Here is a 25,335-nt window from a genome sequence, read left to right as displayed (position 1 = left end):
TTACAAGGTAAGTAAACACAGTACAATATACAGCTCTATACGAGTCCTCATAAGGGAGGAAAAGAGGACCAGACTGTTGAGCTGTACAGTCTAACAGCAGTGGGAATGAAGGAGCTGCTGTAGCTCCTTCCTACACTGAGGGTGTAGCAGTCTGCCGCTGAAGGAGCTGCTCAGAGCCTCCACTGTCTGATGCAGAGGGTGAGAGGTGTTGTCCATGATGGATGTCAGCTTGGCTAACGTCCTCCTCTCACCCACCTCCTCCACAGAGTCCAGTGGGCAGCCAGGACAGAGCTGGCCCTCCTGACCAGCTTGTTCAGTCTCTTCCTGTCCCGGTCCCCAACAGACCACAGCGTAGTGAATAGCAGAGGCTACCACAGAGTCATAAAAAGTCCTTAGGAGGGGCCTGCACACTCCAAAGGACCTCAGTCTCCTCAGAAGGTGGAGGCAACCATGATGCATCACAAAGAGACAGTAACATCAACTCATCCCGTTTTATATTTGTTTAACCTTCAAAGAATCCAAACAGTGGAAAAGTATTCTCATCCTCTGGTTTCTCATGGATATTCTATAAACGAGATAAAGTATGAGTGGTCAGGGTACCAATATCTAACATCAATGTGGATTGAAACATATTATGAATATTGAACACTGTGACTCCATACCAGATGGTGGCGGTAAAGCGCCGGCCCGTTGAAAACCTCGAAGAAGAAGAGAAGGCGTTCAACATGTCGGTGTCAGAGCGGACTGTTTGTTGAATTGTTGACTGTCCACTGAAAATTATCTAATTTGTTTCAGTTCGCGGGCCGTTTCTGAAATCGTGATGCTATACAGAGTCGAAGAAGATGACTTTATCTCGTAAACTTTGATATTTTATCGATTAGACAGTTAAATCGTCGGGTAGCTTAGCCAGCTAACGATAGCTCCCTGCAGCTAACTTTGCTTTGGTCTGTTTCGGTGACGAAATGGGACGAGGAGAGGGACCGACGCGGAACCGACCCCCCATGGGACCACCGGGCGAAGATGGACCTCCTTTCGGCATGGGTCCGCCGGACTGGGGCCTTCCACCGCCGGGAGGTTGGGGCCCTCCGCCGCCCGGAGGCTGGAGGCCTCCGCCGCCCGATGAATGGGGGGCATCCCCGCCCGGCGGGTGGGACCCTCCGCCACTTGGAGGATGGGGACCCCCACCTGAAGGATGGGGCCCGAGAGGGCCACCTCCGCCCGGCGGTTGGGGCCCTCCGCCACCTGGAGGATGGGGACCCTCACCTGAAGGATGGGGCCCGAGAGGGCCTCCGCCGCCTGACTGGGATCCAAGAGGGCCACCGCCGCCTGGCTGGGGCCCTCATCCCGACGATTGGTTGCCACCACATCCCGACGACTGGAGACCTCCTCACCCCGACGACTGGAGACCTCCTCACCCTGACGACTGGAGACCTCCACCCCCGGACGACTGGAGACCTGCTCACCCCGACGACTGGAGACTTCCTCACCCAGACGACTGGAGACTTCCTCACCCTGAAGACTGGAGACCTCGTCCAGAAGAACTGGGACCTCCTGGCTGGGGTCCGGAAGGTCCACCTGAGCCATGGGGACCCGAGCCTGTTCCACCCGGACCTGTACCACCTCCCCCTGTGGTGATCCCTCCTCCGGATCCCCCAGTTTACGGACCGGTGCCCGTACCTCCTATCCCCCCTCCAGGCTGCGTGCCCCCGATCGGCTTCCCGGGCTACCCTCCCGGCTGGACAGGAGAGGTGAGCATGTCAGCAGTTCTGGCTTTTATACTTTCTTCACTTGTATCTTGGACCCCTGGCCAATCTATGTAGTGCCTCCTTTACTGTCCATACCAGACCCTCTGTGTCTGTGTGTGTTGCTGGGTCGCATTGATTGATTGATAAAACCCTGAGCTGAGCTCACCTGTAACACCTGCACCTGTGTGTGTTCAGCCTGTTGTAGAGGAAGAGATGCCCAACCCGCCTCCAGATCAGCCTGAGTGGGTGAGTACACATCCGGTTCTCTGGCACTGAGAGATGTAAACTTTTGGTGTTTTGGCAGAAAATGGAGATAATTCGTCACAGACTTCCTTAATACCGGTTCTCACCCGTTTGAAAGAGGAAAACGTGCGTCGCTTTCTCCTCGTTTTTATTCTCAACTAATTTCAGATGACGTGACTAACGGTTTGCACTGTAAAATGTCAGCACGTACTGGAAAGTCGTGACAACAGTCTCAGGTCTTCTTTTTTTCTCTGTTTGTGAGTGAGTGTGAAGACGTTGCTGTTTGAACAGCACTGGTCTGTTAGTTTGATAACCCTGCAGCAGCCGGTGGTAGCAAAGTACTGCACTTCAGTATCACTTTGAGGTATTTGTGTTCCCTCCGACTGTTGTACTTTTTACTTTACTGTATTTATTTGATCCTTTGCAGATTCAGATGATTAAAAACTGGTAAGTTGTGATAGTATTGATGAAAATAAAACTTTGTTGATCTCAGATGAGTTCACAAATTAGCCAGCAGTAAATAAAGTCTGCATATAGCAGCTGCAGCATTAAAGTGATTATCACATATTACTCTGCATTATGAGTACTTCAAACACACTGTGGTATTAGTACGTTTACTGCAGTCAGACATGTTGCCATGTGTCCTTTTTGGAGGAGCCTTGAAGCCATTTGAGCACTTTGTTCTTCTGTTTTGCGTTTCAGATTAAAGCGTTGATTTCAGCTCCGGCTGCTGATCCCATTCCAGGGGAGACTAAAAAAGCCGCAGAGGAGCCAGATGTCACTACGACACCTGCGGCCGAGACCACTCTGGTCCCGAAACCACAACCTAAACCTAAACCAGACCCCGTCAAGTCTGCCAAAGCTCTCGGCCTGCTGGGAAAACGCACCTTTGATAAGTGAGTCCTTACTTGAAGCTTGTTTTTTAGCACATTCATGGTGTGTGTCTATTGAGTGTGATGTCACTTCCTGTAGCTTATGTCTTCTTCTGTGGTGTTGTGCCTGTTGAGATCAGACAGTGAGCTGCTGTGTGTCTGTGTCCTCAGGCCTCCCCCGGGCAGATCCACGGGCATCATCTCCTTCATTGGGGTAAGAAGGCCAGCAGACCACGCCACTTGACTGATGTCATCAGGTCACATGTTGTCCGTGCTGTGTGTCCAGTCAGCTGACCACATGCACCACTGTGATGCTTGTTCTTTTCTTCAGAATAAAAGCAGAACGTGGATGGTTCTCCAGGTTCTCAACTTCTGTCCTTGAAAATCTTTGGAAAATCTTAAATTTGCACATTGACCCCTTAATGTCTGATTAATTTCATTTTCTAAAAAGTTTAGTGCCAACAGTTTGAACTGTCCCACTTTAACTGAAGTTTTAATACGTTAATGTTATGTTTGGTCATGTTGGAAGTTGATCTGATGAAGTAAACGATTTTTTAGCACCCAGAGGTCTCTGTTCGGCCATTCGGCACCCTTCAGCCCCCATGGTTCAGAGCAGGCACATTTTGGGATCCAGGAACTAAATTTGGTCCTCGTGTCTGCCGATTGAAACGCTGGGAAAGATGATGTGGTGGACATGTTAGACTTCAACATAATCCGTGTAAAAACAGTCCTGTATGATTAGTCCAGTCTGAGTCAGTAATTGAACTTCTGTCCCTGATCATCAGCCGAGCTTTGGCCACATTGAGAGAGAAGATCTGGAGAAGTTCACCTTCAGCTTTGATGCCTTCTTCGGAAACCCCAAAGCCATGACGCCCGGCGTCAGAGTTCACTTCACAGCCTGCAAGGAGAAGGTGACGCACCGCACATGACAGGCTTCTCATAGAGCTCGGCTTTTTAACTGTCAGCCTAAAAAACACAACCAGCAACGCCACAAACCCCCAAACAAACCCCTAAGTTCAGGCCCATGGATTTGTTTTTAAATGAAACACGTCTGCATTTCACGTGTCAGTTAAGATTGACATACCCAACCTGAGCCTCTTTGTGTAACACAGATTCCACCAAACTGAGGAACGTACAAAGTGCGTCCTGATTTTGATTACATCCTCTCCAGCGTTTTGAAGACTCTCCTGAATTATGTGCTTGTTATTGATTTAGTATTTTTTCATTCATATTCTCTCCAGAGGATGTTGTTGCTGATTTATTCAAAATATTCTTCTGTCTTTTCCCATCTTCTTAGTTTTAACACCTTTTGTTCAGTTGCAAGAGTTTGGGTGCTGATCATTCATTGATCTTCAGCGTGTTAATCTTATGATCTGGTTGTGTTTCCTGCCTAGTTTATCCAAAGTTAAAAAACTGTCTGGAAACTGGCTTATGTTCTGCTCATACATTTTTGAAATCTTGAATGCTGTTTGTGTTTCCGAGCAGAACAGTCTGATAGCGACGGATGTGAAAGTGGCACCCGGTGGGACGGAGAACGTGGACACAGAGATCTATGAGGCAGTGGTCAGCCAGCCTATCACAGAGCCTCAGGTCAGTTCAGACTTGAACCCGTCGAGCTGTCGTCGACCTTCCTGTTTCCTGTTGTTGATCCTGTTGGTTTTGTTGGTGTGCAGCCTGGTGAGCGTCAGTACCCCGGTCAGGTTCACGTGAACATCGGGCCGCTGAGGACCAACCTGACGTTCGACAGGAAAGACAGCACGGTGACGCTGCTGAAGAACGACCAGGTACTCATCAACCTGCTGTCCGACATCGTCACAGAGAAGAGGAGAGCCACCAACATTAAACCCAAAATCCCTTCCACCTTCAGCCACACCAAGGAGACCAGAGAGGAGGTGAGAGCTGCAAACAGTAAAGTCTCCACTTCCACCACCAGCACACAGACCAGTTAAACTACACGACGACTGACTTCACTAACACATCCTGATTGCTATCCAGTCACTTAAAATGAGCTAATCTGACATCATCCTCATGATGATGATGAAGACAGCTGTCTTTAAATTTGGACTTCTTGGCTGCAGGGAGTCATCATCAGCCTGAAAGACAACGAAGGCATCATCACATCGGACAAACACGGTGAGCTTCCCTTCGACACCAAGGAGAACTTCAGCGACGTCGAGTTCACTGCCGAGGACATCAATGAGCAGGTCGAGTTCACCGTTATCATGGTGAGGACTGCCCGCTGCCACAGCTCAGGGGGCGGGACTTATTTTTATCTTTCTGCGCTGTTTCATACTCTTTTATGTCTTTACTTCATGTGTGAATAAAGACTCTCTTGAGTCTTGCTTTCTGGCAGTCACAAAGGCTTTTGGTGTTTCCTCAGCTGAGAGCAGGGATGCGTGCGATCAGAATCCGGCGGGTGAAGGAGCCGCTCCTCCTGACCTTCTGCTCCGCCGCCTCTGCTGTCACTGAGGAAGCTGAGACCCAAAGCACAGACGGTGACAGCGACAAAGACTCTTCCAAGTGTGTGAAAGGGAAGACCAACGGCAAGCCAGAGCTGGGCCCCAACATGAAGCTGGACCCGGAGCTGTATGAGGGCATCGTCAGCCAGCCAATCATTGAGCCCACGGTGAGTGACACGCGACACGAGTAACAGTGGACTGACACGACTTCCCAATGGAAACCAGTGCCTGAAGCTGTTCGGTCTCATTAGGCAGCAGCGAATTATGACTAACAGTCCTAACAAGTAGCATGTAGTTAGAATACGACGTAATACTGATTTTAACAGCAGTACAGTGAACCATTCATAACATCCTGCAAAGGTAGCGTTGTTTCTCAACAGTATTGTGGAACCAAAAGAACAACCTTTTTACTGCCTTATTTACCAAATTTAACCACAGAGATGTTTGTGTGACAAGTGAGTTAAATTACTGAGTCAGTCTGGATATTTTTTAGCCTCATTTTCCTTTAATCACACTGGGAGATCTGGTATTTTGGGGCTGGTTTTAAACAGGAAGAGACTGAGGCTTCTGATCTCAGTTCAAAATGTAAAGAACGTGGCCTCTGTGTCCTGACGCTGCCCCCTGTTCAGCCCCACATGAGCGGATACCCGGGTCAGATCCACGCCAACATTGGCCCCGTCAAGACCAACGTGACCTTCGACCACCGGGACTGCGGCGTCACGTTGCTGAAGAACGACCACGTATTGATCAACCTGCTGTACGACACGGTGACCAGGAAGAGGAGAGCAGCCAACATCAAACCCAAAATCCCCTTCACCTTCAGCTACACCAAAGAGAAGAGAGAGCTGGTAACACACCTGTCATCTTCACTTTCATCACATTTTGTACCTGGTGGCATCAGTCATGTTTGACTGAAGTGAGGGGGCAAAGAGGGGTAGTGCCGTGTAACTAATAAACTGATTTTTGGTTGATCGACTTTCTAATCCTGCAGGGCGTAAAGAGAACATGTACAGTACATCCAGTAGCTACAGGCTGTCACCGAGCTACATGTCCTGCAGAGGAGCAGGACTCTCTCACTGGAAATGCTCCCTCAGTCAGCATTGATTCTGTCTTTCAGGGCGTCATCACCTCTCTGGGAGCTGAAGAAGGCATCATCAATTCGGAGGAGCATGGCGAGCTTCCTTTTGACATCTGTGAGAACTTCAGTGACACAGAGTTAGACAGCACAGATGTCCACAAGGAGGTGGAGTTTACTGTGGCTATGGTGAGTCTGACCTGCAGACAGCAGAGGACAGGAAGTCTAAAGAGTTTTATGTCAGAATTCCTTTATTTATCCCCGAGGGGAAATTCTTTTTTACAGACATTGCACTTGCAGTTTTCCCAACCAAGAAAGAAAGGAAGTGAAAGATATAAAATAGGATAAAAACCAAGAAAAATATAAATCTAAAAATACAGGTATTTACATGTGTACATATATACATTGTATATATAAAGTAAGTGTGTCCGTCACAGTGCAGAGTTTAGCAGTTTGATGGCGACAGGCAGGAATGATTTCCTGTGTCGCTCTGTGGTGCATCATGGGAGTCAGAGTCTGTGGCTGAATGAGCTCCTGTAGCTGATCAGCACATTGTGGAGAGGGTGAGAGGGAAAGTCCAGTATCGTCCTTATTTTGGACAACATCCTCCTCTCAGACACCACTGTCAGAGAGTCCAGTTCCTCTCCCACAACATGGTGGCCTTCTTAATGATTCTGTTGAGTCTGTTAGTGTCCCTCACCCTCAGGCAGCTGCCCCAGCAGACAGCAGCATATGTGATGGCACTGGACACCACCGACTCATAGAACATCCTCAGCATCGTCCTGCAGATGTTGAAGGACCTCAGCCGCCTCAGAAAGTAGAGGCGGCTCTGGCCCTTTCTGTAAACAGGGTCCATGTTCTTGCACCAGTCTAGTTTGTGGTCTAAGTACACCCCCAGGTATTTGTACTCTTCCACCACCTCCACAGTGTCCCCTTTGATGTTGATAGGGATCACTGGAGCCTTAGTCCTCCTCAGGTCCACCACCAGGTCTTTGGTCTTTGTCACATTGTGCTTTAGGTGGTTTTTCCCGCTCCATGTGACAAAGTTGTCCACTACCGTCCTGTACTCTCTCTCATCCCCCCCAGTAATACACCCAACCTTACCTGTACTACACTGTATGTTATTACCCTGCTGTTAAATCTGTACTGTACCTGAGTACTTCAGGCTGTGAGGGACTGAGGCCTTGTTATGACAGCTCACAGGCTGTCTTTAAGAGATGTCTCAAACCCTCACAGTCTGAGAGAACAAACTGCTGACTTGTTCAAGAAGTCAAACAGCAACAGGTTAGCTGAAGTGGCAGATCTTCTGCTCTCAAACTGAAGTCAAGCGGTTGATTTATTTTGTGACGGAAACAGATTAGGCCAGTTCTCAGTGATCTGTGTTGGTCAGGACTGCTGACGGAGCCGTGGCAGTTTGTCAGTGAGTGTGTTTTGTCGAGTCGAGGTCCTCCAATGAGATGCACCAAGTCATTTGTTATTTGTTCATGGAAAACAAAGTTCCTGTCATTCCATATCTGATTTCATTCCTTTTCCTGATAGTTGCTGTAGCGTATGGCAACAATGCTGATCAATCCATCGTTTTGTTTCGGCAGGTGAAATCGAAAAAGAGGGCAATCAGACTGATGAGGACAAAGAGGTTTGAAGACAAAATCCTGGAGGAGCAGAAAAAACGGGAGGAGGAAGACAAGAGAAAGAGGAGCGAGGAGGAGGAGAGGAGGAAACAAGAGGAGGTGGAAAGGAAAAGGAGGGAGGAGGAGGAACAACAGAGAGAGGCGGAGAGGAAGAAGAAGCAGGAGGTCGCAGCAGCTCTGGCAGCAGCAAAATGCAAGGTGAGAATGCACCAACGCTCCCACAGTGAAGCCACACTCTGATCTGACAGGACAAAGATGACATTAGGACAAACTAAGACTGCAGTTTAGTTCAGCTCAAGATTTAGTTCAGTTTGTATGAGTTCAGTTCTTGTGGTTTTCATGAGTTCAGTTTTGGTCTGTACTGTTGATTAAATAATCACATTGAAGGGTCCATTCAGCCTAAAACAAACTTCTCGCTGGCTTTCTATTGTCCTGCAGTGGACGCCGCTCGGCTTCAAAATGAGAGACCCCAACACACTGGACGATATTAGCAAGGAGCGATTTGAAGGCACCGTCCTCAAGGCCATTTCCAAAACCATGAGCAAGATCAAGAAGGAGCCAGCAGAGGAACCAGGAGGAGGGGAAGGAGGAGGAGCTGCTGAGGGAGGACAAGCACTCCTTGGACAGGTACAAAAAAGGTTCTTGAAAATCCTGGAAGAAGCTCCAGAGTTTGAGACATTACGATTTTCAGGCCTTAAGAAATAAAAATACTGTATGAATAAAATATATTCTGCAGGTCAAAGTTAAAGTGGAGAAAATGGATGAAGATGTGAAGGAAGAAATGGAAGGAAAGCCTGTAAGAGAGAATGAGAAGACAGAGGTGAAAAAGGATCAATCGGCTGGGACTGCAGCTAGGGCAGGAGCCAAACTAGAGCCAGAGATGGGTCGACTGGTGATGACCATTGACGGTCAACAGAAACAGCTTCCCTTCGGTCCCAGTGACCTGCTGAGCACTGCCACCATGTTGGATGGAGACAAGGTGAGAGACGGACGAGTAGCCCCTTTACTAACGATGTTGATATGTCGTCGTGTCTTCAGGCTATGAAAACTTTGAAAACTTGAACTTTGAAAGTTGTTGGATTCGATAAAAATCGGAGCCTGTCGTGCTCCGTGTGGGCTACCAGAGCAGCTGTGCTGCTGACTGTCACCATTTCAAGGGTTAGACCACTGAATTCACTGAGGTCACATGGTGAGGCAGACTAACCAATCAGAAGGCTTCAGACCAGCGGTAAAGATTTCATTCATTCACCAGCTGGATGAACACAATGGCAGGACTCTCCTTTGAGCATCTCCTAGTGGCGCATGCCAGTGTTCAAAGCACGTGTTTAAAGTACATTGACTGCTGCTGATCAAGCTGATGGACTGACTGGTGATTAGTCGATAATTGAATGATTTCAGTCAAGCATCATCTGTTGCTTGCTGTTAACAGACAAAGCTTCACTCCTCAGAAGCTGTCAATACAGGATTTAATCAGTGTTATTGATCAGCCACACATCAGCCATCATTAAAGAGTAAAGATAGTTCTAAAATTGTTTTTACCAGCCAGAGCTGAGTACATTTGTATGTTAGTTTTGTAGCTTCTGTGCAGCAGCCTTCGCTGTCCTGACATGACCAGCAGTGTTTCTGTAGTTGTTGATGTCAGGTTTCTGATCCTATGAAGGTGCGTTTCAACATCGCCACCCACCGGCAGACCAAAGAGGAACGAGCGACTTATGTGGAAATTCTCCCCGACTCCTTTGAAGAGTCCATTGAGCAACGTCGACACGTAAGTCTTTTCAGCATTATTAGTTAGTTAGCTTGGCTTACAGAGTTTGAGCCAGAGCAACTGCAAAGCCAATGACAATCAGTCAAACTCTGTGAGGTGTTTTCATTGATAACCAGGGCATTGTGATCGAGTTCTCAGATGACTCGGGGCTCATCAAGTGCACTCAAAACCCTCAGCTCTACTTCCACATGTCAGAAGTGATAGAGAAGAAGAAACTGGAGCTGAACGAGAAGGTCGAGTTCAGTGTTGTGCCGGTGGGTCATCCTCATCCTTTGTAGATTATTTCAGGAATAAATGAGCATTCTGTGTTGATAATGAATTTTATGTTCTTATGTCTCTGAATGAAAATGTGTCTTTTACTTGTTTCTCCCAGCATGAAACGGCGGAGGGGGGGAACCAGGCCATCAGGATAAAACGTTACACAGAAAACATGTTCCTCCCTGTCCGGAAACTGGGCGGCGTAGGAGCAAACAAAGGAAAGGTAAGGAGGACCGGATGTTATACAATAACGATGTGGGAAAAAATTAAGAAATTACATTTTAAACTTTACATGGACCAAACATGTTGGGATTTAGGTGCAAAATATTACTTCTAAAATCAATCAAAATGAACTTGAAAAAGATAGTCGGATCTCCTGCTCATATTTGTCCAGTGCTACACACACACACACACACACGCACACGCACACACACACACACACATCCCCACATCCCCACACATCCCCCCACACAGAGTCGTGTTTCCATCACTTTTGGGGACATTATATAGACTTACATTCATTTTCTGTAGGCTTAACCACCACCTAGCCATAACAATAAACATTACTTGCCTCAGTCTAACCTTACCTTAACCTAAGCCTAACCTGAACCTAACCTTAAAGCAACTCTCCAACCTAGTATTTAATTATTTACGTTGTGAAGACTTGCATTTTGTCCGCATAAGTAAGGTGGGTCCTCACAATGTGACTGTTGAAACAGATTTTTGTCCCCACACACAGTCTTTGTGCAGAAAGGTTAGGGATAAAGAATTTAGTCCTGGTACATTTTTGCAGATGAGGAAACTTTAAATTACTCTTCTACCTTCTGGTAACCTTAAATTCCAAGTCTCTGTAACCAATTCTATGTGCATTTAACAAAGGATGAAGGATTTCTGTCATAAGAAGATGGCAGAAATATTTTTTCTCTAACTTTGTCTAATATGTGTTTCATTTGATAGATGACCATCAAGCTGACGAAAGCTTCAGAAGACACAGAGTAAGTTATGAATTTATTATTATTTTATATGAACACAATTTGGGGGGGGGGGGTCCACAACATTTCCAAAAAGTTCTTATATAATTTGAATGACTTGGTAATATGAAACTTAAAATTAATTTCACATTGGTTTCTATACAAGATCAGGCTTGGGCATCATTTACCTCTGAATCAATACCAGTACCTGGAATGTGATACCAGAACCCACTGGTACCTTTTTTGGTACTTTACTCTCAGTAACAACAAATGTAATTTCAGTTACAAAAGATACATCACCAAATATCTTACAACAGCAGCATCGCTTCAGAGGAGGAAGCCATTCAAGGACTTGAGAGCAGTTGTAGAAACTGTGAACCAGCAACTCCAGCAGCAGTGGACGTCAACTCTCTAAACAGATACTACTGTAGTGCCAACGTAATTCGGTTGGCACCCTTAAAAGTACTGCGTTTGATACCCAACCCTGTGATGTATAGAAACACACATGTTGCATAATAGTAGTTATCGTAAACAAAACATGTCTATGACATATGTTACTTACGTTTGATATTTCAGGAAAGAAAAACCAGAAGCAGACAAATTAAAGGCGGTTGTAAAAAATCTTAGAACGCAGGACAGCAAGACCAGTATCAGCAGAAGGGATTACAGTGGGACTCGCCACAGATATGGCCGCAGCAGGAGCAGAAGTAGGAGCAGGAGCCACAGCAGGAGTAGAGCCAGGAGTAGAAGCAAAAGTAGGAGCAGAAGTCCATCCAGAGACCAGTTTGGACGTATCCTCAAAAGGAGATGCAGCAGCAGCGCTGACCGTGACCGGAAAAGCAGTAGGTACAGGCGAAGCAGAAGCCGAGAGAGGTCTGATAGGCGCAGTAAGAGCCGCAGTAGGAGTCGCAGCAGGAGTCATAGCCGAACCAAGAGCTCCAGTAGGAGTCACAGCAGGAGCCGCAGTCGGAGCAGGGAGAGAAACAAGGACAGGGTCAGCAAGAAGAGGAGCAAAATCAGCAGAGAGCATGAAGAGGGTCATAAGAGAAGGAGAGAATTGAGCCCTCCACCCAGACGTGTTGGGGTCATGGAGGATGAGCTGGCAAGGAAGAAGCGGGAGCTGGAGGAGCTGAATGAAATGATTGCCTACAAAAAGTCACTGGTGGACAGAGACCCTGGCCAGAGGACCTGCATAGACTACGACCATGGCAGGATTGCCATCCCACTGACTGAATATAAACCAGTCCGGTCTATATTGAAGAAACGACCAGAGGGACCCGAGTACCACCATCGTCCTCCTCCCTATGATGATCCCTATTATGAACGACCGTACAGTCCTTACCAAGATCGGCGGTACGGTGACCGCTATGGTGATCCATATGCTAGCCATCCTTATAATGATCGTCCGTACGGTGAGCGTCCTTATGGTGACCACCATTATGAACATCGTCTCTATGGTGATGCTGTGTATGGTGGCACTCCGTCTGCCAGCCAGCGTTACACTGATCGCTATGATGTTTATGATGAACCCTATGATGATCGATACTATGAGCCGACATATGCGGACCGATCATACGATGATCCATATCGCCCTGTCAAACGGAGCCAGTCTCCCCACGGTTCCTTACCCCCCTCTCAGTCTGGCCAAGTTCCTGCTGCCTCCCCTCAGCCACACTTGACACATAGTGTTGGTACTTCATCTTCCCATCCCCCTTTCAGACCTCCGTCTCCTGCCGAACCTCCTCCTCGAAGCCCCTCTCCCATAATGAAGAACACAACACCACGGCAGTCACCTCCAGCTGAGAAACCACCCCTTGATCGTTTCCTCGACATGCTTAATAAAAAGGTGGATGCTGAAAAGAAATCAGAACTGGTTTATGTGAATGATGACCTTCTGCCTCACGAGCGGGCACTTCAAGATGGCAGGGGTTTCTCTCGGATTGTGGGAATGGCTCAAGAGCAGCCCAACAGCAGCCTAGGAGGAGAAGGGGAAAAGAACCAACTAAGCCCTAAACGGTCCTCAGTAGAGAGAACAAAAGAGGAGTCAAATAGCAAGACAGAACCCTATGACAAGATCCAGAGTCTGCTACGTACGATTGGCCTGAAGCTGAGTACAGGAGATGTGTCCAAACTGGCAAGCCGGGCACAAGAGAAAATCTATAGCCCAAAGTCCTCATCCTTGGAAAGAGAGACTTTATCATCCTCAATGGAAGAACCGCGAACGAGTAGAACCAATTCTGTTGAAGCAGATCACATCCATTCCCCCTCCCCAGCCAGATCCTCCAGTTTAGAGCCACTCATCAGACATAAAACAACTGTCTCAGAGTATGAAGGATTCCTGGACCAACAAGAGCTGGAGGCACTAAAGAAGGCACAACAGCTGCAGAGTCTTACCAAGACAATGGGAAGCATATCTTCCACCGCTCCTACTGCAAAACCTTCTCCTGGACCTCCACTTGCTCTCTACCAGCATCCACCTCCACCAGTCGATTTGACCCTTGGAGTTACTACCCAGATTCCGGCATCCCAGAGCTCCACAACTCTCAGCATGGGTAGTCCAGATATTCTTGCAGCTGGTCAACCACTCCAGAGTTTTGGACCTACTGCAGGACCCTCTCCTGGACCTCCTCCACGGTGTCATGGGCAGTCTCCTCCAGGACCTCCTCCAGGACCTCCTCCTGGACCTCCACCTCGACGTGCTGCTGGTCAACCTCCTTTCACTCCACCTTCCGGTCACACAATCTTGCCTTTTATTGGGCAGTCTTCTGTAGCTCCACCCCATAATTCGTGCAGTACGCAGCCTTTGACCACTGCTGCGGTAACACCAGCACTATCAACAACGACACCATTGAGTGCTGCAAGTAATGACCAATCGGCCATCTCTACAACAGTGGCCAGATGCCTGAAGGTCATAGAAACAGTGAAATCTCTGGCTGCGCAGCCACCAACCAAACCAGTCAAAACAGTCCAGTTCAGCTTACCCACAGAGTCTTCATCAGCCCCCAGTCCTCAGACTTCAGTAGGGACAGATGATGACATAAAGATCAAGCAGAAGGAGAAGGTATTATCAGCAGTGATACTACTGTAATCAAAGGTAATAGAAACAAGTACTGTTAGATGTACTCGAGAGTTGAAAGCAACAAGCAACTCGTTGAGAAAAGTAAGACTGGTTTACAATGGTGTGGTTTTTGATTGCACTTAGTTTTGTCAACTACTTTAATATAGTTTCCATGAGATAACAAATTCCAAAAAATAATAGGCCAAAATGATAACGTATAAACATTAGAAATGATGGAAAGACTGCCTTGTTGCAGCTACTTAGGACAAAACCTTGACAAAGTATGTGTGTTTGTGTTGCAGCTGGATTTGTATAACCAGAGGATTTTGGAAAAGAGGGAACAGCAGTATAAGGAGATGCTGGCTCGCAAGAAAGGAGAGAAGAACAAGGATGGTACAATGATCTCCCCAGGTATCAGGCTGATTTATATGTACATTAATTAGCAAAATCTGAATTACAGAGATTTCTAAGTAAAACATTCAATAAGGTTATGTTCTCAGCATGTTAGCTCTTCAGACACATAAATCTGTTTTTAAGTTTACATTTCACAGCTGCATTTATATGACATTTAGGATTGAAGGTGAAAGGTAAACACCCTTTTTCTTTTTTCTTTGACTTGTTAGCCAGGTTTTAGCAACAAACCCAGAGATAAACAAGTAGCCACATGTCCAGAGATGTGGTAGAAATGTTCAGAAGTTAACACAATACAAGTATCAAGCTAGATTTATGCTTTGTCATCAAGGTGGTCTTGTAGTCTTGCCTGCCCTAGGTGATGTAGCATTCAGTATTCACTGGATTGTCATCTCTCCACCACAATGCTACCTGAATGCATTGCGTGTTATTATAGTGTATCTTTTTTCACTTTGATATTGGCACACAGCTAGAAGGTTCATCCTAGAAATGGTTTTGCTCATATACATTTTTACAGCGGCTCATGTGCTCTCCCAGTAGCACCAGCATGTGGCTGCCTTACCAAGGAGTTACCGTCAGCTACAGTAGAACTTCTAATGTACTAACAGAGCCTCTGCACATAGATACTGCTACACCTTGACATGGAGCCATAAACCATTAAGGTTACCAAGATGTCTTAAATGACTTGCAGCGCCACAAAGGTCAGTCGCTCTACTGCCACACACGTTAACTGAGCCAAGTGGTTCGTCCCAGCGATAAAGACAAGAAGCCAGCTGCATTCTCAGCTCTACACAGTAATCATCTTTTTCCTTGTCATATGGTCACTTTGTTGGAACCTAGCTTTATAGGATCCCATTTGGGACCAGAAAGCAGTGTATAGGCAGTATAGAGTTTTGGTACCAACACTAAATTTTTGGGATACTTAGATAAACAAAACTGAGCATTCATTGTCAATGTGGGTAACTGACTCAGTGCTTGGTAGTACAGATACATTTTGGTCTGTACAAAAAAATATTTAGTTAAGATACTCAGCCCAAGTAGTTAGACAGTCATGTATAGTGGTGTTTTTTTAAGCTAGGTAGTTTTACTAAGTTTTTTTCAACTTAGATACTGTAACACTTGGTGGTCACTCAGCAGGTCAACCTTCAATCTTCTTCACCAAATGCCAAGTGTCGTCCCTGTGCTTTAATGAAGTCTGCAGTGGGGTTGCTCTTACCAGGTATTGGACTGTCCAAATGAGGTCTGGTCAAGCACCATAAGCAGCTTAGTCTGTACTACTGTTTGCAGTAGTACAAAGGTCAACCCTACGAGTATGTAGTTTTTTCAGACATTGTCTGCTACAACAAAGACAAAGAAATGCACAGTAACAATACCTGGTTTCTCCGATTATGAGAGCTGACCGCCTGAGGAATACATCCAGGACACAGTAGGCCTTTTTGGTTAATGTGGCTTTTACTGACATGGCTTAAATAGTCCAGGACATGGTCTAGTAAAAATTGCTTAGATGTGAACATCTAGGGTTGTTAATAGCATTTTGTTTTGTTTTCTTGTTTTCTTTTCCAGAAACTGATTTATTAGAATTGTAGGATGCTAATAAACAGAAATGCAAGCCATGTTCATGAAAGCCTTTCAAATGCTTTACTGAGCCTTTCTACATCAAGGCCACACTTGCCCTGGCATAACTTAATCTGTTTGAACGGCTTGTTTACTGTTTTTAGTATGAGTTGCTATTGGTTATTTATAGCCAGTAAGTATAATTCTTCAGATGTTGCATTTTTTTTATTTTGCACAAAATTATGTGTTGCACATCCATTATAAGGATAATGTATTTTGAAGTTCTAAGTCAGGGGCTACAACAGGGCAGGTCCTAGAAAAACTGTGGAGGGTAAGTCAAGTTTGTTCACATCTGTTTGTGTCGGAGTGGAGTGTAGCTGCGCTTTTCGGATACCCAGAGAAGTGACATTTCAACAGAAGATCCAGAAGACTTCTGGTGTTTGCGACCATGCAAAACAAAAACTTCCTAATTGATTTACAGCGAAAAAAGTTTATTTAACCCTAGAACACTAACGTTAAAATTAGTAACACCATCACTAACGTTGGGTATATTTTACCCGATATAATATCTCGGATAAAATACAGTTTATCACACCAGCGTTCATCATGCCATATAGGACACACAGTGGCCACCTCTTGGTTTTTCTTTCACAGCTGTACTGAGCACACATTTGGTCGAAAGTATCAACACATCCCTTCATTTGGTTGTAAAATTCGATCACTTCAAAATTGTGTGGGTGAAAATCACCCGACGTTAGTGTTCTAGGGTTAATGATTGAAATAATTCATTTAGTTTGTCACCTGGTTAACACAGTGTTTTAACAACAGAGCTAGTCCTGCTAAGACCTCGGACCATAGCAGGCTGCTTTACATTGTGTCTGCATTCGAGTTGTGATGCCACCCATTAGTTAGTACCCATTAGTTCTGATATCTAATTTGGTAATTAACCAATCAGCTGTTATATTTCTTAAGCAGGGCTCCTTATGTGAGCGACTTAGATGTACAGCTACTACAAATACATTATATCAGCAGAAGTTAAGGATTTGCATATTAACATTTTTATGCAGTTTTGTCGTCCAGTCACCAAAACTTAATCAAAGTCGTGCTCCAGCCTTTCAGGGTTTTAATGCAATTTCATCACCAAAGTTGATTTATGGAGGTTCTGGTTAAAGTCATCGGATCAATGTTGAGTGACCATGGTCATGACTGACTCAGAGAGGTAAGGATGACATGACTGGAAAAATTTCCACATTCCTGAGGTCATTTTGAAATTGCAGACAGGTTTCTCATTTTTATCTGGAAGATGTTATCATCTAAAACTTTGCATGTAGCCCGACCTTCTCATTTGAAACTTATGTTAGCTCAGGAAGCTAACATTAACAGTTGCCACCATTGTGTGGGGGTCGTTGTTGTTAGTTGTCGTTAACTTGTAACAATGTCAGATGTGACTTATCAGCAGCCTGTGATTTATACAGTAAGTGGTCGCCTCTGTATCTGTAATCAGGTAATACTGGAATGTTTCTCTGGAATGTTGTGGTTATTGTTAAGGATATGTTCAGCAGTGTTACATAGCATTGTTTCCAAGCTAAATTTGTCAAATGTTTAATAACTATTTGCACATGTCAATCTCAATTACCTACATTTTAAATGTAAAAACTGTTAATTTGGGCCTTTTTGTATTCTGTGCCAGTAATTTAGCTTGTAATTTTAGTCTGAAACTAATGTTAGCTCAGGAAGCTAACATAGAGAGCCTTTACTATAGGGATCATATATAAAATGGTCATTATTACATGACGTTATATTTCATGATTATTCTTAAGCGCATGGTTTATGTAATATGAAGTAAAATCTTGTCCAAGCTAAACTTGTTTACTTTTTAAACGGCGACGCTACCTGAGCAAGTGTATCACATCAGTATCTTTGGCTCATTAACTTCATAAATGTGAATTGGAACCTTTTGGGCCATAATCTCCCTTTTCCTTTCAGTCTGTGAAGATACCTATTTTTTTTTTTTAATATCTTAGTTTGAGAAACTGTAGAGAGCTATTGATATCATTTAGGAGACAATGGGATATTGTCAGCTTTAGCATGCACAACTTACTGATACTCTTGTCATCAACACGGTAAGTAACTTGATTTGAGTGGATAAGTTTTAACCCACCAATCTAAGTATATCACATCAGTCTTTTTAAGCTTGTCACTTTTAACACCTGTGAATGGAGTCCTCGCAACTCTATCCTGTCTTTTATGTCTGAAAAAATAATGTTAGCTCAGGGAGATAAGGTAGAGAGCCGTTAGCGTCGTTTCATATGTGGGTTCGTCTGTCAGATATGCCCTGTGACTCCAACAATCACTGTTACAGCAGGCTGTTTATGACCACTTGTGTTCTGTACTTGAATACGCAGAACACAAATCTTAGAACATGACTTACAGCCAGAGCATTTTGGCAGTATCTAGTTTTCGTTTATCTGCCGTCGCATGCCAGTTGTCACAGCTAGTCAGGTTCATGTACTGTAGCTATTCCACTGTATGCGGGTATTACGGTTTCCCGGTTAGTCGCAGGGAAAATTGCTCATCCAAAGTCAGATTTGTCTGTGGAAACACAGAAATATTGTTGTGTACCGTGCTGACCACCACATTCAGGTGATGTTTGAACGCGTAACCATCACATTGGCAGTTGATGCTCTGTCACTTCTCTTCACTTGTGCGCATATAAATCCACTGTGATCACACAGTGGGTCCTACCTTTGCCTTCAAGCAAGCTGCTCAGGCAACTTCTGTTCAAATCTCCCGGTCCTGTGACCACCACAGGGCAGACAACCAGACTACCAGGTTAGATCAGATTGGTTTCGACTACAGAGGATGAGGTCCAGTATGGAGTTTAGGAACGTAAATGGAAAGTAACTTAAGAAAAAGGGATGCAAGTTGATTTTTTAAGATTAATGGGCCATCTAATTGACATGTCCAACACCCATCACTTGACATTATGACCCGAGAGACCGAGATAATAGAAACTCAACCCAGTACACAGTGGCAGTCATTCAAAACATCGTTGGCTTGCTTTTATTTGAAACATCTGCCTGCAACAGAATTTAATTTTTCATAATGATGTGCAATGGTATACATCCAGGTATTTTTATTTGAGATTCAATTCCATTTCCTTTCTGTAAACAAAGTACTGGACTTTACTACTGGAAATAAATTAAAAAATGCATTGATGATAAGTTAAGGCCTTAAAGACATTAAATGTCACTACACGTAGATTTTTTTTAGTGCTGTTGGCATTTTTACATACACAGCCAGCATTGACAAATGGGATACGTGCATAAAATAAGTAGTTAGCTAGGGATGCGGTTTAATTAATCCAAAGCTATAAAATTCTTTATTATGAAATATTTTATCATAAATGCAGTTTTGTTTTGAAGTGGTGCTGAAAGGTTTGCAATGAAAAAGAAAGAAGGGCAATATTTGTTGGTGAAGGTAGGTGATCATTTTGATCTTTTATTTACATGGATTGATCAGGCTGAGAATTTTCTCATTGTTTTAAAAACCAGCATGTAACGTTCTTAATTTACGTGTCCAACACTAAAATATCTTAAACACTTACTCCTAAAGATACAATTACCACAAACAGTGATCATTTACTTGTATTTTTGTTTTCCATTAGTACAGTTTTGGGTTATCACGAGTGGACAAATTTTCTATTTGCAGTAATTACTGAGAAAATTCAATGATTGATTTTGTGCGATAGAAAGCTTTGACAAATAAGGTGCTTCTGAATTGAAGAAGTCTATGACAACCGCTAATATAGCACAACTTCAGAAAAAGAGGATTAAAAGTTACATGAGAGAAACGGGTTGAGAGGGCAGTTTTGCACAGGATATTGGTAAATATTGATATTTGTAGCCTGTACAATTTTATGGCTGGTTTCACAAAGATGAAGTAGCTCTAGTCCAATAGGTAGACCTCGCAGGTGTCCGAGTTCTATCTGCTGTAAGACCATTGTAAATTATTTTGTAGCTGTGTTTTTCACATTTATAACTGCGTTAGTCTAAGAGCAATACAATACTGTAGTCTAAAGTCTACAAGTCAGTCTATTAGATCTTTGGGGAATCAGCCTGAGGGTTCCAGTCTGAGCTTTAGAGGTCTAAATCAAGAAATAGTTGGGGGAAAAGTAACAATAAAGTTTTGTGACTTAAAAATATTTTCTGCTAAAATGTTGTAGGCATGCCAATCAGCAGCGAGCCCAAAAACGTTTGGATTTGTGGTCATTCACTGGTGTACTGGGCAGAGTCACGGGCCAAGTCTCCGGAGGTAGGTATGCAGCTGGGGATGGACCCCAACAAGGTGACCATCTGGTGGAAGGGCATCCAGGGCATGACCTGGCCCCAGCTCCTGCCCCAGCTCCACCAGCTGAAGGTCACCTGGCCCAACCCGGATGTCCTCATCATACACCTAGGCGGCAATGACCTGAGCACCGACAGCCCCACAGACCTGCTAGCCTCTGTCAAGAAGGACCTGACCTCCATGAAGAATATCTTCCCACAGTGCATTCTCGTTTGGTCCAACATACTCCCTCGGAGGGTGTGGCGCCACTCGGCGGACAGCCATGAAGTTGATCTGGTTCGAACTACAGTGAATCGCAGGATACAAAACATCATTTCAGACCTGGGTGGCACCTCACTGACCCACGACAACATCAGGTGTGGCACAAACACAGGTCTGTATCGGGCAGACGGTGTCCATCTGTCCCCCAAAGGTATCGATATTTTTAACTTGAACCTGCAGGATTTTCTGGAGAAGTGGGAGATGGCTTCAGAGAACAGCTAAGAGCTGTATCACTCATTTCCTGTTGTTTTTATTTCTAATAATAGCCAGGCAGTTGCTCGGATTCAGATAGCTGCAGTAACTTTATTCAAGCTCCCAAAACTCCATCCATGAAGTCTTTATTGTAGTTTCAGCATACCATAGAAACAGCTGTTATAGGTCTTTGTCTTGAAACAATAAATTCAGTACAAACTGATCTGCAGTTGTATCTCATTCTTTTCATTTTCTGAATGAACAAAATGCAGTTATGGATGTTATTTTCGAGAGAAGATGTGCTGGTAAAATACACATTTTGTTAATATTAATATTTTAGCTTTTGTGGGGATTTTTTTAATGATACACATAGTTGTTACTTCTGCAGGTAAATGGAATTTAAATAAAAATTTGCGTTCAATAATTAACATTCTCATCAGTGATGACATTACTTTGTTTTTGGTTGAAAACAAACAAAATGATTCAGTGAAGTGTTCTCTACTGTTTTTATTTAGTGCTTGGCAATTTGTCGAAGGGCTGCAGCAACAATTTCATATTGCAAAAATTTGCTGTGATACATGAACAGTTTTGTTCTGTGACAAATTATAAGGCCACTCATGCCTTTTTTTATAAAACATTGTAAAAATATTTTTGTAAGGTAAATATCAAAATTGTACTAACTGTACACCTGTCCCACAAGACTTCATGCTTCACCTTTCCAGACTTTTTAAAAAAGATCTAAACAAATTTTCACATTCATACAACAATCACCTGCAGCTGAATAGAAATGATGACCAAAAATGTGGTATTCAGTGACAGTTTTAACCCACGGCGTTAAAAATATAGATGTTTTCTCATTGGTGGGACCGTGTTCTTTCAGGTACAGGTGAAACAATAAGACATGATCGGGGAGTTGTTGCCCGCCATCACCAGGTAAACAAATAATCTGTTCACCAGATCATCAGTGTGCTTGAATAACTAGTGTGATGTGTTGGCAGATGAACTTCTGCAAAAGCTGAGCTGCAGTAAAATCAAAAGTTATGCTATGAATTATTCCCTGTGCCCTGCTAAAACATATTGTCAACAGATGCACTTCACTTCTGTTTCAGACCAAATGATTAACCAAATAACCACTGGCATGGTCAGTTGGAATTTGTTTTTTCTTATTTTTCTGGTTTTTTTTTTTGTTTGTTTTTTTTTGACCATCATTCCTGCCATCCTCGCTGATTTCCCAGGTTAGGTGGCATGTCTGCCTTTTATCAGATCATATACAGTGAAAAGCTGACAGGAAATGTGAGGGTGACTTGCAGGACTCTGGTGAATGTTATGAACAGTGAATGTTATGGTTCAGTGGCTCGTGTCTCAGAGCCTGAGGCCACAGGATGCTCCAGGTTGACTGTTGATCTAGCTAATCGCTCAAGCTAAATAGCGTTTTATCACTTGGCACTACCTACAGTCACTTAATTGTCCACTGAAGTTTCCGAGCTGTCTTGTACCTGTTGGAGCAGACCAGGTGAGTTTTTGTTTTCTCTGCAGGTTCCAGCCAGGATGCAACTCAGGATGAGTCCTGGACTCAGCAGCTCATCTGAACGCTACAGAAACGTCGGACACATCTGCTTGAGCAGTGCTGCAGCAGATTACTGACTCTCCCACAAGAAATGGAGACATTTGGCAATGTATCTTTGCCCTTCTGTTAAGGCCTCCGATCCACACTACCAACGTCACCAGAGAAAGCTTATATTAATTTATTATTAATTTTTAAGATAATCCAGATACTTGACGTGTCACAATCATATCTTTATTTCAACAGATATCTTTATGTGTACAGTAAAGTAAAACACAGTGTCGTAGTTTAGTCGTAAAGGATGTCATGGTCTTGAGTATAATTTAAAGCTTCTCTGAAAAGCAAAACTCTAATCCACAATGTCCAGCCTCCTCGTTCTTCCCCCCACTGTCCAAATTAGTTGGCCTCAGGTTTGTAGTTTATGCAACACATGACATAAAATACTTACACAAAGAAAGTCCTTAAGATGTGAGATTTCACCACAGGGAGCTTCCTCAAGATGAGCCTTAAAGATGAGGTAATAAAGCCAGATCTGCTTCACACCTTTGTCCTTCACTACTACCAGTTTCCAAGTTGACTTCCAGTCAGAACTGGTATAAATCAGTGGAGGGAAAAAAAAAGCAAGGTAGAGACTTTCAGAGCTGCTGGACTTCTGGGGTCATGGTTCAGGTTCCCATCAGTAGTTCAGCCTTGGGTGTACTGCATGAGTCCAGATGTTGCGTTTGACGGTTCAGTCTGATACCCAGAAACCTTGTTTGTTCACCATCAAATCCCTGATGTTACGCTGTATGTCTTTGAGCTGTAACCAGTCGACCATTCACATGAGGACTATTTGGTTTGGAAGTTTTTGGCAGGTGAAAAGCCAAAAACCATCGTGTATTTCAGATCCAAAAAGAAGAATATCTTGATTCATTATGTCCTGCTAAGCCGCAGTTAACGCAGTTACTGAAGTCTTCATTGGCCTGATAAGCAGTGATGCAAGACTGCAGCTAATCACTATTTCCAAAGTTGTTTATGATAAAATAAGCAAAATACTGAGAAATGTTATAATTTGCAAGAACCTAAGGTGATCGATTCAGACGTCTCATTTTGTCCAACTTAAAGGAACGATAAATTATCTTGAATGACAAACTGGCGCTCAGGAATGTTTGGAGTATTGATTAAAAGTGACACAGTTAATCTAAATCTAATTTTATTATTATTATTTTACTTTTTAACTTTCTTGAATGTTCTGGACCGATATTTTCAGCTCTGCTAAAGGCCAACGCTCCTCAGTAAAGTTCAGGCTTCATTGTTCACACTGGGTTTCAGGATTCATCACAGCAGAGTGTAAATGTTATGATATATGATACAGTTTTGTGTAACAATACATTTGTTTCTGGTCAGTGTGTAAATGAAATGTATGTACACATCTCGAGTTTTAGTGCCATTTTTTGTCGTATAAGTAGTTTTACTTAACCTGAAATGTTCACTATAACTACAGTCTTGTTCCAGTCATGTCATACCAAACAATTTACAGGTACTGACAAAACTTCCATTTTGATTTTAAAACTCATTCAAAAACTGAGCATATTTTTTTTCACGACTGTGTATGAACTTTACTGTCCTTCAAGAGGGAGTTATATTTTAGAGTTTTTAGATAACAGGAACAGAAATCCGAACACAGTATATTCATGTTCATCAATTTTTATGGAGACTGTATTAAAGGGTTAACTCGCCCAAAATAGAAAAATTATTACCGTAGATATTGTTTTATCTGTTGAAGAGATTGGAAGTGAATGTGCCGTTTTGAAAATAATATTTCAAACTTTGTTCTGCAATGGCAGTTGTTCTCACTGGAGATTCTAAGAACACAGCTGACAGACATGATGAATCAAACCAGAAGTGTTACGCTTTGACATGCAGGACGGAAGAGTCGGTGATCAAACCACCAACCTTCTGATAAGCAGATGACCTGCTCTACCTCCTGAGCCACAGCCATCCAAACAAACCAAAAGTCTGGATGTCCTCAGGCAAAGTATGGGAAGCTTAAAACAGTTATTGTGAAAAGCATAAGAGTTCCCAGCTGGCTTTTGCAGAGACTTCTGTCCACAGTGAAACACCTGAGCGACATCAGACAGTTAAATCTTCATCATCCTCTTTCAGTTCAGAAACGACAAAACTGCATGACGGCCAACATCTGGTGAGGAGGGACAGACAGGTGAGACATGCTGCTCAACATACTCTGCAGTGAAGAAGAGGTTTGTTTACTTTTGATACTTAGAGTAGATTTTGCTGGTAATATTTTTGTACTTCTAAAACTTGAGACAGGCCTTTGATTTGTGCCAGTGTTTTTACAGTGAGGTCTGCAGACTTGTTTCACCTCTGTGAGTGGATGCTGTTGGAGTATTGGACTATTGCATGCTGTTTTGGAATTACATTCAGATGTCCGCATGCTTTATCTTTGAACAGGAGGGGCTGTAAATAGTTATTTTATTAGTCTGATGGACTAAAATCAATATTTTTGTTCAATAAATATCAAACTGATCAAAGCTTACTTCCTTTGTGCTGTTTCTCATCCCGTCAGTTTCTCTGAATTTTCAACAGTCGTGTTGTGTTTATTTCAGAATCCATTTGTAATTTAAAAGGTTGAAACTGTCTGATATTTTTGGAATTAAGCTTTTCTCAGACTACAGGAGATCACAGTACAAAATCTGAAGGATGAAAAGTTCTGCAGCCTTCTTATATAAAGTCAATCCAGATATTTGGAACAAACCACCTGACATGTTTGACCAATTCACATAATTATTGTAAATATTAGAACAATCTCACCAAAAGGTGCCTTCAGTAACCGTTGGACTTTCAATCCCGTCATCAGTTTGCCCTGGTGTCATCAAGATGAAGAGGGTCTTAAAAATCCCATGACATCTGCTGAGTAAGACCATGAGAT

The 25,335-nt window shown here is 43.7% G+C and overlaps 1 protein-coding gene across 4 annotated transcripts; it reads left to right on the top strand.

Annotated features, from left to right (window-relative positions):
• The first annotated feature begins 676 nt into the window (after positions 1–676).
• Positions 677–23,744, top strand: si:dkeyp-121d4.3 (serine/arginine repetitive matrix protein 2). 4 transcript variants are annotated; one of them, XM_046401355.1, is made up of 22 exons: positions 677–1,748; positions 1,941–1,991; positions 2,691–2,884; positions 3,032–3,074; positions 3,646–3,771; positions 4,346–4,450; positions 4,534–4,752; positions 4,939–5,085; positions 5,241–5,486; positions 5,949–6,167; positions 6,437–6,583; positions 7,987–8,223; positions 8,464–8,652; positions 8,762–9,004; positions 9,686–9,790; positions 9,907–10,044; positions 10,164–10,271; positions 11,006–11,043; positions 11,596–14,080; positions 14,380–14,488; positions 21,723–21,775; positions 22,379–23,744. In XM_046401355.1, the coding sequence occupies exons 1-22, from the start codon at positions 963–965 to the stop codon at positions 22,484–22,486; spliced, it is 6,096 nt and encodes a 2,031-aa protein (XP_046257311.1). In that variant the 5' UTR covers positions 677–962; the 3' UTR covers positions 22,487–23,744. The 4 variants fall into 4 exon arrangements, with proteins under 4 accessions (XP_046257311.1, XP_046257312.1, XP_046257310.1 ...); XM_046401356.1 differs by lacking the exon at positions 21,723–21,775 and having other exon boundaries at positions 22,379–23,743; XM_046401354.1 differs by lacking the exons at positions 21,723–21,775; positions 22,379–23,744 and adding an exon at positions 20,268–21,070 and having other exon boundaries at positions 678–1,748; positions 9,967–10,044.
• Positions 23,745–25,335: the final 1,591 nt, after the last annotated feature.

The sequence above is a fragment of the Scatophagus argus genome, chromosome 10 (genome assembly GCF_020382885.2).
Source record: "Scatophagus argus isolate fScaArg1 chromosome 10, fScaArg1.pri, whole genome shotgun sequence".
Lineage (NCBI taxonomy): Eukaryota > Metazoa > Chordata > Actinopteri > Scatophagidae > Scatophagus > Scatophagus argus.
This window is presented reverse-complemented; position numbering and strand designations above follow the sequence as displayed.